This window comes from Lepisma saccharinum, chromosome 1 (assembly GCF_977018435.1).
Source record: "Lepisma saccharinum chromosome 1, izLepSacc3.1, whole genome shotgun sequence".
Classification (NCBI taxonomy): Eukaryota; Metazoa; Arthropoda; class Insecta; order Zygentoma; family Lepismatidae; genus Lepisma; species Lepisma saccharinum.
The window spans coordinates 5,212,661-5,232,825 of NC_139229.1; the positions used below are offsets into that span (position 1 = coordinate 5,212,661).

Here is a 20,165-nt window from a genome sequence, read left to right on the forward strand (position 1 = left end):
TGATACCACTTATATCAAATTATACCTTCAAGGTTTGGAACAATTTGTTACCACCCGTTTCCTTTTATTGTATTTCGAAGCCTTACAGTTGATTTATTACAGTATTTCAACTGCCATGTAAAGACGTATGCAAAGGTAATAATACATTGACTTTTCTTGTACATAATATGTTTGTTTTTAAAGAATGGGACTGCAGTTATCCTCTTGCAAGGTTGTTCTCTCTGATTCGTTGTGGTTTTTCTTTAGTTTCCAGATCCTTGTCTTGCGTAAAACATGGTATGGACAATGTATAAGTTATTATTTTTGCGTGCGATTGTAGAATCAACCACAAAAGAGAACTAGTAATACAATTTTTTGTTTGCTATTTCATCGCCATTATTTAGTTGGGTTTTCCTCATGTTATCCACCTTTCTTTCGTGCGGCCAGTCTTTTCATTGTTCTTCATGCAGAGGAGTAAAGATATTTCGCAGTATAAATTACTGGTATACGGTATGGCATTTAACGAAACAACTTTGAAATATCATTAATTGTATAATGTTTCTTGCATGTGTTTCGTCTGGCATTAAAACTAATCTTTTCATTAATTTTTGTCATTGAAGGTGTACGAGGTCGTTTCATTGCATTGTGAAACATATCGTTGGGTCCAGTCGTCGAGTCCTTGGAGTCTTTTCGTTTCTCTTGTGTGTTTAAGAAGTGTGAAAGTGAAAGTTGGCTTCCAGACTCGTGTTGCAATGTATAGCAGTTGAACCAACAATGTGTCTTGCATAATAGGATGCCTGGGAGGGTTGGGGAGAAGACAATACAAGAGACGTCGTCGATTGCTAACTAAGTAACTTTAGCCTTCTTAAACCCAAAGGTTTATGGCTGCATCAACACAAGCCTTCCTGTCCCTATCCTGAGCAAAATCAATCCAATCTTTCCATCCTTACCGATTTCCTTTAGGTCCATCTCAACGTTATCCCTCCATCTTCCTACAGGTCTCTTACCATCAGGTTTGCCAACAAGAATCCTGTAAACTCTGCTTTCCTCTCCCATTCGTGCCACATGTAATTATTCGAATAATATCTAGACAGGAATACGAATTGTGTAGTTCTACATTATGCAACCTTCTCCACTCACCTGCTATGTGAATCTTCTTGGGTGTGTTTGGGAAAAGTGAGCACTGAGCATATACATAACGTTCTAGGCTAAACTGGAGGGTAGTACGTAGCTATTCGTAATATTGATAGAATAGACTATTTACATTATCAAGTCTTTTTCACACAATAAAAAATCATTCTTACATTTGCAATGCCAGCAGGTGTATAGATTCACTCTATATTTCCACGTAATAAGTTGTTAACAATTGTTGATAATGTGCAAAATTACATTGGTTTCGTAGTATCAAGATCATAACCTACCCACCTAGTGACATACCTAGTTAAGTTCCCCGTGCATATACCACCGTGGCATGAACGCACATTTAGGGGATGTGAGAGTAGCGTATCACGCCGCAGGCGTGAGTCGAACCTAAGACCCGGGCATCATAAATAAATAAGCTAATCATTTAATAAAAAGGGTCCCGCTGAAGCATTGAAAAAGAGCTTCGTGAAAGCTCATCACGACATCGACCTTCAGCGAAGTTCTCGATTGGTCGTGTGATGTACTGCGAAACTAACTTATGCTCTGAGACAACAATACCTTGCAGCAGGGTTTTTAGGTGAAAGTAGGCAGTGTTACCAACCTCCAAACACATCAAAACCCCATGTGGAGTTTTTTACTTCTTTTGTCCCTGGAACAATAACAATTATTTTTGAGATTGATTCCTGCGCATAGGTTATACCGAGTGATCCGTTTGAGATGTCAGAAAAGTAAAACTTTATCCACAAGAGGTTAATGTACGTATCTGTGAGCAGTTTGTTGTAATATGAGCAGAGAGGATGTACGTTTCGAGTGATTGGAGGTTTACTGACTTCAGCTGCATGCCGGTAGTAGCATGCATGTAATACTGGAAAATGTCGCATACCATACGACATACTGTGTGCGCTGTTGTGACGTGATCACCACCTTTGTTACCATGCACATTAGCGCCGTCGTGTGGCTGAAGTCTGTAAACCTCCACTCATTCGAAACTTACATCCTTTCTGCTTATATTACAACAAACTGTTCACAGATACGTACATTAACCTCTTGTGTATAAAGGTTTACTTTTCTGACATCTCAAACGGATCACACGGTATTTTCGTGCTATTTTGCATAGTAACTGTGTAATTCCTTGATAGTAATCGTGTATAGTCTTCGAAACATAAGCGCGCGTGTGTCTATAACTATAGAAGAATGGAGACGAGGCAAGAAAATACGGAACGTACCAAAATAAAAGAAAGGAAGAGAGTAAACGACGCGTACTCTTTTACTCCACTTTATGCACAGATACTTAAAAACAGTTATTGTATATCATTCATCGTTTTCTGCCCAGGGGCAGAACCTCCATGCTGTTCGATCTTCAGCTCTTCTCTTTGTAGGACCCATTTATTTTGACGTCGTCAATCATTTGGTTATCTTCTTCTTCCCCGGATTTTCTTTCAATTTGACCATCCCTTCAATAGCTTCCCTTAGACAGTTTCATCTCATCCAGTGTGTACATAATTTCTTAATAATTATGTTGTGATTTACAATGTGCCAAGTAATGAGTAATAGTATGTGAATGGGCTTTTTGAGAATAGGAGGCAATCAAAATCTGAAATATATGTTTTTTTTTTATAGCAAAGATTCTTAACAGAACATAGTGTTCCAATTATAAAGGATCATTATAAACATTTATAAAAACAAATAAATATACATTTTAAAAATTACAGAACTACAGAATTACAAAATACATAGAAAGAGATACAGAAAATAGAGAATCGAAATAGCTGTAGGTATGTTACACAAAGTAACAGAAGAGAATACATGCCCAATATAGTACAATGACAACAGAGTATCGCTAAATACTTTCAGATACACACATATTATACATCGCACAATAGTCGATGAACACTAAGATTAATTACACAATTTGTACAAATAAGGCATGAATTTAAATACATTGTATCGATATAAATAATATAATACAAACACAGCTTCAATCAAATTTACTGTGAATTTAAATGTTAGGCAATGACAATATATTTATTTTTATTATTGAACTATATGTTACAAAAGGAAGCGCGAAGTCTACTTTTATTCCCTTTTGAACGAGGTTGTTATAATTTGTGCATAGTCTGATAACAACTGAAGATTTGTGTATATTGTTTCTCGATTTATCAATAAAAAAAGGAAGCAGACACCTAAAATTTATTGGCTTAATATTAAGTTTAAAATATTGCAACACTTCAGGCGAATCTATTAAGTAATTCATAATGTTATAAAGTATAAAATATTGAGCTATTAATCTTCTAGATTTCAAAGGTGGGACCTCAAAATCTACAAGTAAAAAATTATAAGAAATTCTATTTAATACTGCTGAACAATTATACTTTTTAAAATTCAAATATCGTAAAAATTTAAACTCAATTCGTTCAATATTATCTGAATGTACTTGATAAAATGGATCCCAAATTTCACTTAAGTATTCAAGCCTTGAACGAAGGATTGCATTATATAGGTTCATTAAAACCTGCGTATTCTTAAAATGTTTAGTTGACCTAATTATAAATCCAAGACGTTTATATGTAAGAATAATGATGTTTATAGTTTAAATTCTTATCCAATATTAATCCTAAATCATTGATTACATCTACGCGTGTAAATACACTTCCATTAAGAATATGATTAGGAAGTACCGCTTTTTTTTATTTGTAAACGTTATTGTTGAGCATTTACTAATATTAAAATATAATATGTTCTCAACACTCCATTGATAACAAGCATCTATATCTTTTGGTAATAAGATAGCTTCTTCTGGAAGTATGATGCCTTTAAAAATCTTTAAATCATCTGCATACAATAAGCAGCGTGAAACTTTATATAACAGATGGAACATCATTTACATATAACGCAAAAAGAAGGAGACCGAGATTTGATCCCTGAGGAACACCCCAATGTGCTGTATATAATGTCGATGTAGCATAGTTATAAACCTTCCTGTTTTTCAAATAGGAGATAATTATTTTTAATAAAACATCAGATAAACCAAAAGAAGAAAGTTTATTTAATAATAACGTATGATCAATCTTATCAAACGCCTTAATAAAATCAGTGTGTATATAACGTCTGCCTGAATGTTTTCATTAAAAGAATCAGAAATGTATTGAGTAAAAGACATTAAATTAGTTAAGTAGAGCTTTTTGGATAAAAACAATGTTGAGCAACATAGATATAAGGCTGAACATGAAATAAAATTTTACTATACAAGATCTGTTCAAATATCTTCGCTGGGGTTGAGATTAACGCAATAGGTCTATAATTTTTAATGTTATTAATATTTCCTTTTTAAAAACAGGCGTAATTTTACTAATTTTCCATTGATCAGGAAAGGTTTGTGTCGATAAAATTAGATTATAGATAAAACATAATTGGATTTGAAGAGGGTCGGCACAACCTTTATAAATATATGAGGGTATTTCATCTGGACCACTTGATTTCTTAGATTTCATTTTTTTCAATGCCTTTATATAATCCCTTGAAGTTATAGTATTTATGTTTAAACAGTGAGAAATACCCAAAGTTTCGCCTGTAGGAATATCATATGTTGGATTTACCTTAGCATAAACACTGCTAAAGAACCTTGCAAATCCATCTGCAATATCCTGATTAGACGTTAGTGTAGCCTGTTGATATGTCACAGTAGACGGTTTTAATTGAGGTTGCTTCTTATTTTTTATATATTGCCAAAATTGTTTTGAATCATTTCGAATTTCATTTTGCACATTGTTTACATAATTTTTATAGGCTAAGTTTATTAACTTTTTAGACTCTCTTCGTAACTGAATAAATCATTCATTATGATAATTACAAGTATGTCTTTTACGCCTATGTAATTCCTTGCGTTTTAATATTCTTATTATTTCAACATTAAACCAACAAGGATACGAGTTTGTTTTATGAATTATTTTCTTTGGCACAAGAAAGTTAAGTATATCGTAAATGGTCTGATAAAACTTATCTACTGCATTATTTGGGTGTTTACATTGAAGCAGTTCTTCCCAACTTCCACCAGCAAGATCCTGATACAACTTCAAAAAATTAGCTTGCTTAAAGTTAAAACCCTTAGCTGAATAAAATTTATTTCGAGAGCACTTAAAATTAAAAGGTAAATTAAATATAAGGGGAAGATGGTGTCCTTCAACTGGTAGGGGCGGAAACGTACTTTTTATAAACATTAATACGTTATTTAACATTGGTTAACACTAGATCCAAAGTTCTATTTATTTTTTATGTCATTGATACTACTTAGATCCAATGAATTCATAAAATCATTAAGTGCATTTGCGATATTCCCACACCGCGTAAGATTAGTATGTGAATCCAATATTGTTGGGATATTAAAATCTCCAATAATAAATATATTACCATTATAAGAGATATACACCTCTTCTAACAAAGAATATAGGTTTAAATAGTTATCCAATTTAGTATCAGGAGGAATATACAATGATATAAATAAATAACTTTTGACGTCACAACTTATACGCAAAAATACAATCAACTGACATCTCAATACATTTGACAGAAATAGTTTCCCTGACGGCGACCAACACACCTTTTTGTTCGATCTTGTCTAAATATCTGATACCTATTGTCTAATAATTCTGAATTTTGAACATCATCCGTAAGGACAATGATATCATAATCAGTTGCTAAGACACCCAAGTTCAACTCGGTTAATTTGGTATTCATGCCTCTTACATTTTGATAATAACATAATCGGTGGTTTGTTGAATTGACTATAGATGGATACACTGTAGCGGCTTTATGTGGGGAAAATATTAGCATCAGTTTATCGAATTCGTACACATTTTAATTCAATTTATAAAAGCTGTAGCGATAACGGTTCACTAATCCCTTACACCAACAGAAAATAATAATTTCTCAATTAAGCAAACTTTTTTTTTTGTCAGAAATAAACATTGTAAATGGTAAATTGAGATGCTAATAGGTATGACTTCTCTTTTTCTCTCTCATACTGTTGCTGGCAATGCCATTGAGAAACGTTTATACAATTAACTAAATTTTATGTTTCCAAGTGCAACTCAGTTGAGGACGTTTATAGTGTGATCGTTAGATATTTTTTTCCAATGCTGTCACATAAGACATTAAAAATTACAAAAGGATATCTTGAATACACTATGTATTTACATTATTTCTCGACCGTGAACAAAAATTAACATGTGCTTACCAGTATTACATAACATCCTATGTATTATTATTTCCGAGCCTGTAATGTAGTTCCCATTAATATTCCACGTGTGCCGTAACCACAGTGTAATATTTACAGCAGCCACGTTTCGAAGAAGAAAAAAGAGAGGGATTTAATTGCCATGGAAACTGTTCATTTTGTCTTTTGGCGTTGGAAGTCACGTAACATCTTTATAGTGGCAGACAGTGAAGACCCATCAAAAAGAGTGTCTTCACGCGATATTCCGTGTTTGGGCTTTCGTCGCACTACTAACACAGTCTGCGGTCTTCCGCATTCGCTGTGTATTGTATCTGGGATTTTGTTTCCATCCCTGGAAGGTGCCATGCTTCAACTTAATTAGGTACAGACGTCATAAGGTGTCAGTTTTCTCAATTACCGTGCACACCCAGACAAGGGTATCGTGTCTGTTTACATTTCATTTTGTTGAGTATTGAAAGCTCAAAATTGCTTCCGTGTTGTGGCATTTTCTCCAATATTATCGCGCGCTGCGTGCTGTAGCTATCAGACTTATTTTTACTCTGCGCAGTTTATCAAATCTGGTAATTTGATTACCTGCGGAGGACACCCAAGTGTCAACCTCTCTTTCACGTAGTGCATCCTGGGTTGTTTGTTTGCAGACTAACGAGGCTCTGGCGTCTGCCCTTATCCAGTATAATGCTCTGTGTTGTCTCCTCTCCATCTGTGTCTGTCTCCCTTCATCCATCTCATCCTTCATATTCGCAATTAGCCAAAAGTGAAAGGAAGCGAAGTAAAGTAAATTTCACTCAGTCAAACCAGTAGTCGAAGGTTCTAACTGAGTGTATGGGGTCAGTGACGTCCCATTATTTTCGAAAGTGTCTTTTGTAATCAGCCCTCATTTTTCCATCTTGTCCTGTCCTTGATATTTTTTAAAATTATTATTATTATTACTTTCTTTTCACTGAATACTGGGTCAAACAGGAGTTATGACCCCACCAACCTCCACTTCGGCACGCCACGAGTCTCGCACCCTCGAACGTATAATCGAGTATCATTTTAATGTGACAATAAGCGTAGACATATAGTATGTAAAATATCCGCCTTGGTAGTTTCAGCCCTCAATCATCTATTTCATTTTCATGTATCACAGTGTGTTGGTAAGATAGACTAAACTACATTTTAAGATGGAGATTATGACTATGTTCACTTAAGTCTCAATATCACTGCATCTTTCACCTCACGATCCCTATGTAAGAGCCCACTACCACAGACAAATTACGGTTATTCGTGTATTACTGGGCTTCGAGTGTATAACGCTCATATTGCCTATTCAAGCTTTATTCCCTTGATCAAACCAGCTCTCAATTCCGTACGCTATCTAGCGTCGTACGTGTGAACTATTTGGAACTCGAGCAAAATCCTCTCCGTGCAGCACACTTATCCAAAACATACGTCATCAATTGCAGTAATTTGATCATGAGTGGTTATAATGGAAGCAACAGTGTACCACATTGTTGATGTACCGATCATGCAAGAATTATGCAGGCAATTTGAATGTTTGTTTACGTAGTTTTCTGCAAATGTAAATTCTTGATGATGAAGTGAAAGTGGTGGTCATGCATCTCTATTGGTTTGCTGATCAGGTTTTACAGCCGTGGCTCAACTCCTGTTATCATTGTTGCAGCTAACGGAGGTTTAACGCTACAAATCCCACCATGGATGTAGATACGAATCTTACACTATGGTATTTCTCAGTGGCGCCAACACTGAGATTTGTTTCATAATTTAGACAATATGTCATAAAAGCTGGGGATTTGCCATAAATGACTTTTTTGTTCCTTGGCGAGAAAAAGTAGGCATTTCTGAGAGGAATACATGAATTTCACAGTGTCTGTTTTTGCATATTCCAGTCATTTAGCCTATTTCGAAGATAACTGCTTTTTAAGGGCCTAATCCTGGAAAATTATACAAAAAATCTGTTGATGTTCAAGAATTGTATTGCTTATTTTGTATTTTTCGGTGCCATTCACCTGCCTATTTTGAGAGTTTTTAGTGCGTATCGATCTTCATCCTGGTTATAAGCCGTTATCCTCCCTTAATTTCCTAATAACAATGTGACCGCGGATAGTGTAAATAATATACGACGCTGAAAAGTAGCATATGGGAGATGTAACAAATTATTATGAAATATTTTGATAACCCTTAAGTCAGTATTTAAGCTGTGAACATTCTTTAAGTATATAATAATGAAACATTTTGTTTTAAGGGGAACAGTGACAATTTCGCACCAGTTGTGCATTTATTTCAATATCGTCGGAATGTGCACTGCTACTTAAAAAAACCCTTGACTATGCAAGAGACCATGAATTTCTCCACATGTTGCATGTGGAAGCGGTTTTTTAAGGCGATTCTTAAGCTAGACACGATATTTGGAAAATATGATCAAGTATTTTCAGAATCCCACGTATTCCTTATGAGAAATCAACCTACCTCATGTTACGGCTAATCAAATGGGAGTTTCGACTTTTCCTACGACTAACAAGGGAGGTTATCTAAGTGTCCCCTCCGATTTCCATGAAACTTGGCAGGTGTATAGAAGGGCCCAAAGGAAGAAATACGTGTTTTTTTGTTTCGGCTAAAAAACTTTTAGGGGGCAAAAAACTCCCCTCTAATGTCAAGATGAGGACAAATTGAAGTGGGGATCTGACCCCTGTGTATTTCTTCCTTTGGGCCCCTCTATACACCTGCCAAGTTTCATGGAAATCGGAGGGGGACACTTAGATAACCTTCCTTTTAAGTGTATATAGTGTGTGTGTGTGTTCATGTACTTTTCTACGTCATTGGATGTTTGATATTTCCGAGAGAACGAATAAAATAATGCTCCCATAAGCGTAATGCATTTCTCCTTGCCTCCTACTGCCATCCTGGCAGTGTTGCCAAACCTGATGCGCATAAAAGAGCTAAATTTCACATTAAATTGAGAAAAAGTTGACTTTCAAGGAGCTAGATTTAGGAAGGCTGGATAAAGTGCCTCTTAGGGTAATTTTAATTGTTGAGGGGGTGGGCGGCGCTGCTATTACCGTTAACTTTAAAGTGATAACAATTTATTCTTAGTTTTCGCCATCTAGATCTGGCGGCATCACCCATGTCAATAATCCACTGATGGTCGTATGAAAGTGATTCCCGGATAATAATATTGTCATCTTCTCCTCAGCCACGGCGCTACATAAAAGTAGCTGGGGAGGTGGTAGGGGTGGGGCGACGCAGCCAAAATGACATTATTACGTCACGTGCAAAATGTATACTCATGGCAAAAGTTGGTCCATGTGGGCCGGAGCCAGTGATGGCATCATAGTGGGGCAGGGGTGCGGGTGCCACAGTTCACAGCCAAACGAGTGCACGAAAGAGCCAGATCTGGCTCCAAAAGTGCTAAGTTAGCAACAGTGCTCCCCAGCTGCCTCAGAGAGAAGGACCTCAGGGAAGTTGTCACTCTTCCCTTAGTGACTTTATTTCTCAAATAAAATGTACTGGATGGGGCGATATGAAATTTTGGCCGATACTGATAAGCTACCGATATAAAATTTACCGATACCGATAACCGATATTCTACCGATCCGATATAAAATTAGAAATGGTCCTTGAGAAACCTGAAGAAGTAGGGCATGGAGATTATTATCAATAAAAATGGCAGAATTTTGCAATAAATGATCAGATATTTATAGATATATCGGATCGGTAAAATAATCGGTAATTTTACCAATACACCGATATGCCTATATCGGACGATACCGATAGAGTACCGATTAATCGGTCCCATCCCTGAAATATAGTAAGACGCAAATTATTGGGTGGGGTCGTTCACCACGGGCCCGTATAAGTTGGCGCCACTGATCTTTCTTCACGGTATTAAATATACATTAGCGGATTGAATCAAATTTGCAATATTTGTTGTACAGTGCGTCCAGCGTACTCATGGGGGCCGTGCTCGCATTTATTCTGACGAGCGAATTGGTTTTATAACTTGACACGCATCTCCGCTGCGAATAACTGTGGTGTGTTGTTCTGTTATTAAAGCCATTACCAAACGCTCATTTGGGCATTTGCGTAGCAATTTCGTTGGCAGTAAATGTTATCCTGTAAACAGTGTGTTCGGTCTGATAGTGATGTATCTTGTTTGAGTGTAATTTCCACTTGTAACGTGCGCGCCTCGCATGCGTTTCGATTGGGACTCGTCAGCTCATTGATTCCTCCATAAACGTTGACTTTAGCGTGGACAAACGTGCAGGAAATGCACCGTGCCACTGAGCAATAGATTTACGTGATATATTACCTGAATTATATGGGGGAAATGTGCGGACAGGTATTTTCCACGCTGCGTGTAGCGTCACGTTGGATTTTGAGGCAATGCGCTATTTGATTTTTCATAGCTGTTAGCATAATGCGCAAAAATGCTGAGAGTAACCATTGAAAATGTCAATACTATCTATAATCATTTGTTAAATTGTTTCTACGGCAAAATACTTTCTCTATGAGTATGTGTGGGAGGGGACAAATGGCAGTTTAATTTCACTGAGTTTATTGCGTTATGTCAGCATAGGTACAGAGCGACGAATTCAGGATTCGAAACCTCGACATATCGATCTCCCACTTTTATTGCTACGTTGCCGCTTTGTCGCTCTGGCTTAGTGGTTAGCGTGCTAGTGCACGTTAAACCCTCCAAATCTTAATCTTTGTACAGTCCTGTACTCAATCATTCTAAAAGCTAAAAACTACTTTAAACAGTGTCGTCCTCTCCCAACAGGGATGATTAGAAGTTTTCAAAGTTTGTGTGAGGATATTACGGCAACACAAATACATTCCTAATTTTCAGAGATTGAGAAGATCCTAATAAATACACAGCTACCAATGTTGGAGACGGTAAATATCTGTCTCGACCAGAAGTAGGCAGACTGAAAACTCAGTTTACTGATAAGTACCCAAATACAAATTAACAAGACGACAATGTAATTCAGTTCATTGTATTGTCATGCAATTTCCAACGTTGTTCATATAAGCGGCTTGTTCACGAAGGCCCCACAAACCTAATTGGCTTGGGAAGCTCGTGGTCCTCCAGGAGGAGTAATTTTAATTCATCACGCGTTATTGGAGGATAAAAGAGACGAACGAGGGGAAAAGGGCGTACCATTCCGCAACAATGAAGCAAAATCATTTCCCAGCATACACTGCTTTAGTGCCATCAACGTTTCGTAACAAGATGAGTATACGAGAAAACTCATTTCGCTTTTGATTGTGTTTTTTGCCTTGTCAAAAAAATATTTAGTATCCAATTATAGGCATTTCCAAATAGCATTATTGAACTTGCAACATTTAGTGAACATCATTCGTGACAGTGGTGAGACAAGATTGATTGCGAACACCGTTGGAAGTCAATATTGTCACTTAGTTACTAGCATTCTTAAACCCGAAGGTTTATGGCTGCAGCAACGTAAGCATTCCATCTGTCCCTATCCTGGGCAAGATCAATTGAATCTTTTCCATCCTTACCGATTTCCTTTAAGTCCATATTGTCAAAGTATGGAATTACTTGTTCTCACAATGCTCCAGGCACTTTCTTCAAAAGTATACAGTGATGTGTGTTCTCAGTAATTTAATATAGCGTCTAACTATTTGGAGAGATTCGTGCCCAAATTTGAAGTAATGGTGGCTGACTCATCATCCATATGTACGTGCACTCGAGAAACTATGTTTATAAATGAAAGTTCTAAAATTACAGTACAGTGTGTTAATCTCTGTTTTCTCGTTAAATGAGAGATAAACTTTTAACTGCGTGTGCGCTGATAGTTAAAATTATGTCTATGCCAAAAAAAAAACAGCAAGGTAAATCTTGCCTTAAATACTTTTTTTTTAAAAAAAAACATCGAATCGTTATTGAAAATATGCCAGCACTAGGTATTTCTTGCTGTAGTTGGCAACTTTGGTACTTCCTCTTTATTGTGTTTTCTTATTGACCCTGACCCCTCTCACATTATTATTTTTTACCAGTCTTTACGAATTCGATATCGTTTAGAGATTTCGGATTTGATTTTTGTGTGAGCACAGTTCATTGGTTCCAGTTCCGCTTTGAACCGGTGAACAAACGCCCGATTTAATCAAACCTCGAATACGAGTAATATGCAATACGTTGAACTTACTGGAAAAAGTAACAAGCAAAGTTTAATGTTGTTACTAGATTAAGTAGTGTTCCATGTTGTCAGTGGAAATTCGTGTATGAATTAAAACTTACATATGAATATATAAAACTCTTTAAAATGTAGTTCTACTGCAACAGCACTACCAGAGTGGGCAGGATTTAATTGTGCACCTTCATTTTCAGGCAACCCAAGTTGCACTGAAGCCAGACCCGGTTGCATAGCTGCAAGGATACGTTCGAATTAAACTAATATTGCGTGCCCTTGCATCTTTCTTTTCTTGGGTGTGAGAAAACGGCCCAGTCCGAGCGACACGTGAAGCTTGTCATGTCGCTTCGGTCTGAAAGCTTCATAACATGATTTACCGCCGTGTATCGTTTTTACTATACCCTGTCCCTGGAATCTTTGGAGTGAGCGAACGAGACAATCTCTACGCAAGTAGTGGCTTGTATCAGCGTGTACTGCTTCGCCCACCTTCTTCCTATCTTTCTGCGAGACCTTGCTCCAGAGATTCCCGTTATAGTGTATAGGCCACATACAGAGGAAAAGATATGTAATTTCATTAAAATTCAGTCCCTAATTATAATGCTTTGAAAACATATTTTGATGGTACTTTTGTTACATTAGTTTTGTTTGTGAGAGTTGAACATTCATGATGTATTCTGTTTATTTACAGATTCCAGCAAAGTCTTGGCCAATTATGGATGGATCGTCCAACGATCTGACAAAGCTTTGCAACCACAAAAGAAAATTGCTGGCGATGGCCAGTTTGCACAACAGCAGCGCCTTCCACGCAAACAACAAAGTGTCGTCATCCACCCCGCCGCAGTTCGACCAGAACAAGCTCAAGAAAGGTGAGTACGAGCAAAGTGATTTTTGTTCCCCTTTCAAGGTCAAATATCGTTTACTTGGAATTGCCACGCGAGTGCAGCACTGGTGCTGTCTTTTTGCGTGTGTAGGTGCGCGTGCACAATACGCTGCGAAGTGCAAAGGTGATATTTGCTTGTGTTCAGAACTTAGAGAAAGATTAGGAGACCATTGACTGCTGCCTGAACTTCATAGTCGCTGTTATTCGAGTTTTCCGTACTCCGCGCTTTATGCTAAACGTGACATTCATATCGTGTTTTCTTTTTCAACTACTTCCCTTGCGGCGTGTGCCTGGTAATGTATCATTAAGCTAGGTGCACACGAGCTACTTTATGGCTGTCAGCAATTGTGACCACTTGTGACGGGAAATAAATAGAGCAAGCAAACTTAATTTTAGCATGCTTACAAAAGGCCACTGTTTCCTTGGTTTCTATTTTCATGAAGTCGCATTTCTACCTCGAGGGTTAATCGCGACGATGAGAATAATAACAGTGTTTTTTTATAAATATATTTGACAACGGTTCGTAGAGGAAGGATAGGCTTACAGTAGCGCCCCCGCACGTGGAGGGGTGATAAAAAAGTTCCAGACCGAGCGCAGCAGTGTACAGTCACGGACACATCTGTGTTGTACCGATTCCATTGAAAGTAAATGAGGCCATTACAACCCAGAAGTGTCCGTGACTCTACAAGGAGTAAGATTCAAAGGGTTTAACGTCCAAGAACATCCTAACCACCAAGCCAGGATGAGAGAAGACAAAGGTAGCAAAAAGTATGACAGGTGGGAGATCGATAGGTCGCGTGTTCGAGTCACGAAGGGGGTCGCTTCAGAATCATGGGATTATTCAGGAAAAATTAAGGCATATCATTATGGTGGCAATGACACAGCTTTCGACAAAGTAGCATAGTTTGCCAAACATAGAGAATAAAACTCGATAACAAATAAGGAAACCTTTCTAATATTTTTAGAAATTGGGAAAAGTCGACTGGAATCTGCAATGGAGAAATCGAGAAAACGTTGTAAATAAGATGCAGTGTTTTTTGCAATACAAAGTTCAGCAATATAATGTTTCATTACGTCGACAGTTCTTAGGGCCTCTCCGATGGTGCAGTGGTATCGTCGTCGCCTTGTAATCAAAGGGTCGCGGGTTCGATACCCGGTGAAGGCACATGATGGTTCGGATCCCACTTTAAACTGTAGGTCCACTCCCGATTATTGTTTTATTTATTATTCTTCAGTCTGAAAAAAAGTTAACACATTAGTTGTTGTTGATTTGTGCATTATAGTTGAAATATTGTACTCGAGAAAAAGTTACTAGTGTTGCGAAGTATGGGCTTAGAAAAATTAATATTCTGTATCCGAAGATTCTACGATGCTGTCGTTAGTTTCATTATCTGACGCGCTGATGCGACGATTACACGGTGGAACGTAATAAATAGGTCTGAGACGATACCAATACTCTTGCCGATTCACACCGATACCGATAATTGAAAATCGCAATAATTAAAATGTGTTCATAATATTGATGTGTAAATATTCTTCTCCAATTATATGCATCAATTTACCAAGAAATTTGCAATAGAATATTCAAGAAGTACATCAGAATATTGAAATGCGTGTTATGTAATCACAAAACACAGTTTTTCGTGTTTGAATTTTGCGTAATTTACAGGATGATTAGACTCAGCGAAAGTGTTGCACGGCAGTTTTGCGCACCCTGTGGTGAAATACTAATACTTGTGCCGAAAAAGTATCGGCTGGTATCGATAGATGAATTCCAACCGATACTTTCGGACACCGATACATCGGCATCGGCTAAGACCTAGTCATAACTTTTTTTTTATGAGGGCACAACAGCGATTCGGGTTAAAAGAAAATACCACAGTAGTCGGAGGAGTAACGGTGAAGATGCAGTGAAGAGTGCATCGAATAAAGAATAGGAAAAAACCATGTTCGATTTGATCATGGTAATTTCTCGTGACCTTGGTTCGTACGTTCTGTGATCTTTCCCAGAGACCCGGGGAAAGAGAGGGTAGGGTATTTAAAACAGGTTTTATGCCGCACGAGTTTTTGTTATTGCAATCTGACTTCTTCGCTGGCAGAGGAGGCGGCGCTTGAACCTCCTCGCCAACAAAAGCATTGCGGACGGAATGTGTTATTGCACTGGGCAGCGATGGTTCAATGCTTCTCGCGGATTAATGCCCTTTGGTTCTTCTTGATGCAACCAAAAATGAAAGACGAGCTTTTCCTCCGGCGTTTGTAACTTGTTTACTGTTCTTCCCCCTCACTTGCATTATTGCTTTCCAGTTCTCTCTGATAGAGCAGGTTATAATTTGAAACTTTTCTCTTAATATGACAAGACATACAATCATGAAAAGAACTTCTGTCTATTTACTACACCTTTCAGTAGTTATTAGGTGAAGGGCCTCCCCTATGGTGCAGTGGTAGCGTCGTCGCCTTGTAATCAAGGGATTACGGGTTCGATTCCCGGTGGATGCACGTAGTGGTTCGGATCCCACTTTAAACTGTAGGTCCAGTCCCAATTAGTTTTACTGTGCATAAAACTGGACTTGAAACACTAACTCAATCAATCAAGTTATTAGCAGAGAGCGGATATGTATGTAAATATACATATATCTTCATACGATGCTAAAATCAGTTGTTTTTTTGCGAATTCAACTTCAACTTCAAAAATTATTTATTTCTGTGGTTGAGGTTCAGCCTGAGTCTGTTCTGCCACTGAACCCGTGTCATGGAGTGCATTTTAGCTTACATTTCTGATACGCGTTTACAGTAGTAATAAAGTATGTATAATACGTATAATATAAAGTTTACGATTTAGCAACAGGATACTAATATTGATCAATCATGGCATGTAAGTTGAAGAAATGCAATTTTTGTTTGTTTATTACTTGATTGATTAAATTCGAGATACAGCCCAGATGACCACTTTACACTGCAAATGTCAACAATGAAAAAGGAAAAATAAAAAAGTGACGCAAAAATGATTAACAAATTAACAAGAAATAAGTAAAATGTAGCACTATTTGATATTATTTACAAGCATTTTTTCTGATGGAAGATCGATAGGCAAACTCGGAGGAAAATATATCGACACTTGATGGGAGGTCATTATATTGTGTGTGAAGTCTGTAGAAGAGAGATCCTTTTTTTATATCTGGTCTAGGTTTTTTGTGTAAAAAAAAGCTTCTGTTACGTGTTGTGCGCACAGGTACTTCTCATCGGGTGTAGTGGCAAGCGTTGTTAGAGAGGAGGGACATATTTTTACATAGTCATCTTTTAGCTCATATTTTAGTAAATTTTACATATAATTTCCATATTTTGAAACATTTTTCAACGTGTATTCTATGTATTGTACATGCTGTTATTACATTTTGCCTTTTTTCTATTCTTTTATTCGTTATTTTCATATTTCAATGCATGTGTTTTTTACAAATCCTTCTTCATATCTTTTCTATCCGCATATCTGAATTATCTGGATATCCAGGGAATTATGAATCAAAATATCGGATAATTTGAAATCCGGATTTCTTGGCCATTCCTAGACTACTACATAGCCAACGACGCATCAACAGCCTGCTTGTTGCTCTGGCGATGGCTTGTTCCCGTGGGTCAACATCTGGCCTTCCCTGATAAAGACTTGATTCCGAAATTTCTGGTCCGCTGGGCAAAACTGTTGCGTCGGCCATAGCTGCTGGGTGCGAAGAGGATGGCCACGCTCGCGTGAGGGTGATACCGGGGGACAGGAAATTTATTGGTCGGCCTCCGCCGTTTCCGGTGTCTTCGTGTGCTGGGGCTGCAATTATCTATCTCCGTCTCGAGCCAAGGTATGGCCTCCTTTTGAGTAATGGGCACGATCCTCCCTTAGGCGTAAGTCCAGGAGCTTATTTATTTACTTAGGCGGGTCAGTCTACGTGTAGTGGTCCAGCACTGGTCGCTCGACCTTTACATAATTATAAATATCTCTGAAATGGTAAAGTGTGTGTGAATTCACTTATGTATCTACATTTATAAACGTATAACTGGAGCCCGTATCTTTAGGTGCAAGAAAATCCAGAAAACCTTAAGTACATACATGTGTATCATATAATTTTTCATTTTAAACATTACAAAGAATTGTGAGAAATGAAGATATATATATATATATATATATATATATACGAGGCGTATTCGGAAAGTAAGTACCGAAAGGGTGTAAATAATAAAGTAAAATAGTTTCGTACATTTTTTTATTTTCATTGCATTCTACAGACCTTAAACTACTTTTCTACGTAGTGTCCACCATTGTTGAAGCATTTGTCGTAGCGTGGCACTGGTTTTTGTATCCCATCATCATAGAATGTTCCCGCCTGTGACGAAAGCCATCCATGCACTGCTGCTTCGACGTCGTCATCCTCGTCGAAACGCTGACCAGCAAGAAACTTCTTCTTCAGATGACGAAAGAGATGGTAGTTAGTCACTTGGTGCCAAGTCAGGGCTGTTGGCGGATGAACAAATTGTTCCCAGCCGAATAACGTGATGACAATTTGAGTTTGTTGGGCCGTATGCGGACGAGCATTGTCGTGAAGCAACACAATGCGTTCGCTAAGCATTCCGCGTCTTTTGTTTTGAATTGCACGACGCAGCCGGATTAATGTGTCACAGCAGGCATGTTTGTTGGTGGTCTGTCCTCTAGGCAAGAATTCAACCATTCTTGCATCGAGAAAACAAATCACAGACCGGACTTCACAGTCGGCGGGCAGATTGATTTTCTTGAACATTTCAAACCTTCAGAAAACTACGAAGAAAAAGAATGACCTGCTCCCACGCGTGCCTGTGGCTAACTAACGGATGAAGGACGTCAGCGAGAACTCACACGGTCGCGACTGCATCGCTACAGCGGCAATATTTGCAAACGGTACTTGCTTTACGAATACGCCTCGTACTTTGATTACATACACTCACCAGTAGAGAATCCTCTTTGCCTTCACTCATCCCGGGCACTGGTTTCAGAATACAAAAGTAATGAGTTTTACTGAATTATGTTCTACCGTTCTATGTTGGTGATGTCAAAGCTTAACTGTTTATCGGTCAGGAAGAATTTCCCTCCAACAAGGCAACAATTTCCCATTTCTTCCAAAAATTCCCTCGATTTACAGAACGTCTTGTATAATCGTACATTTTTACTTTAATTGACTCACTGCAACCATGTTTTAAGGGCAGAATCGGTGCAGAATTCATGTTTAGGTGCAGAGGGGGTGTTAGATGTAATTAGGGGGAACATTGAACCACGGAATGGGTCTATATGGCGATGTAGTGAGATTGCATGTATGGAAGCGCCCAACATTTTTTTTAGGTGCAGCATCTGAAGGTCCGGGCTCTACTGATAACACTTTATTTTTATCTAGTTTTAAAATGGCAGCAATCTTTCCATCATTGTGCGTAGGGAATTTTGCGTGTGCAGTAAAGTAAAGTAAATTTAGAAAATGGCTCGTGTTTGTCTAAGTTCAGTTTTGAGGTTAGCAACCCTTTCAAGATGCACATTTGTTTCTTATGCGGTGCATTGAGTGTTGTTTACGGTATCCTCTTGTGAAAACGCTGAAATTTAAAATCGTCTACAGTGATCGCGTGACTGATGCGTGTTAAAGCATGTGATGGACCTGATTGTGAAATCTCTTTGCCGTAAACAAACCGTGGCGACACAGTTCATACTCATAAAGGACCAAATTCGTCATTTCTGGCTTAGTTTTTTGTAATCTATATCAGTGTTCCGCAACCTTTTTTTACTCACGGCACACCCCAGACGGGCCTAGACTCAACACGGCACACCAAAATGTCTGTCCCCTCAAAATCATATGAATCTTAATATAATTACGAAATATTACGTAGTTAAGTAATCAATTATTATCGTTGTTGTTATTATTATAAAACATGAATAGACTTATGCATTTATTAAAAAATTATTAACTTTAATTCACTGTAGAAAATACACATTTCTAATACGAATTTTAAAGTAAATAATTCTACTCATACCTTCAACGTGATACTTGAGCCTGCTTAGCTGCACACAGACGGCTGATTCGTGGCGGAATCGTTGACAAAGCAAACCTCATTTCTTCATCGATGGATTTGAGTCTCTCTCTCTCTTTGATGTTTTAATTGCAGTCAACGTCAAGAAGCCCAGTTCACACAAATAAGTAGTTGAAAATGGTAATAACACATTAACTGCCATCTCGGAGATATCCGGGTATTCACTGCTTATTAACAACCAAAATGTATCCAAAGGCACTTCGAAAAATTTTAATTTCAATGTTCTGTCTGCTTTCAAATCTGCCAGTTCCTCTTGTAAGCGTACATTTTTCGGAAGATATTTCGAATCCATACTGAATGGATCACGAACCCAGTCAAAATATTTTTTGAAAGTCTGCTGCAAGAGTACTAAATGTTCTTAATTAAGTCCATCAACACCTTGTTATCTTCAGCAAGGGGCCATACAGTTTGGAACATCTCACACGATCCATTTTCAATTGTCTGTATCCACAAGTTCAACTTATTAATAAATCCTTGAATCTTATCCATACTAGTCAGAATATTTTCGTTTCTACCTTGCATTTTTCTGTTTAGTTCATTCAAGTGTACGAAAATATCGGAAAGATATGCCAACTTGTTACCCATTCATCATCTCCAAATAAATCCGCATACTCATGCCCCTCAATAGTCAAACATGAAAGTACCTCCTCTTCGCGTTAACACTTTACCTCGAGATAACCATCGTACT

At 37.8% G+C, this 20,165-nt stretch overlaps 1 protein-coding gene across 3 annotated transcripts in view; it reads left to right on the forward strand.

Annotated features, from left to right (window-relative positions):
• Positions 1–20,165, forward strand: part of LOC145992351 (uncharacterized) — a 230,584-nt gene that overhangs the window by 133,147 nt on the left and 77,272 nt on the right. For all 3 annotated transcript variants that reach the window (XM_083128731.1, XM_083128735.1, XM_083128740.1), the window contains exon 4: positions 13,199–13,376. In XM_083128731.1, coding sequence (XP_082984857.1) covers positions 13,199–13,376 — 178 coding nt within the window. The remainder of the gene's footprint in view (positions 1–13,198; positions 13,377–20,165) is intronic.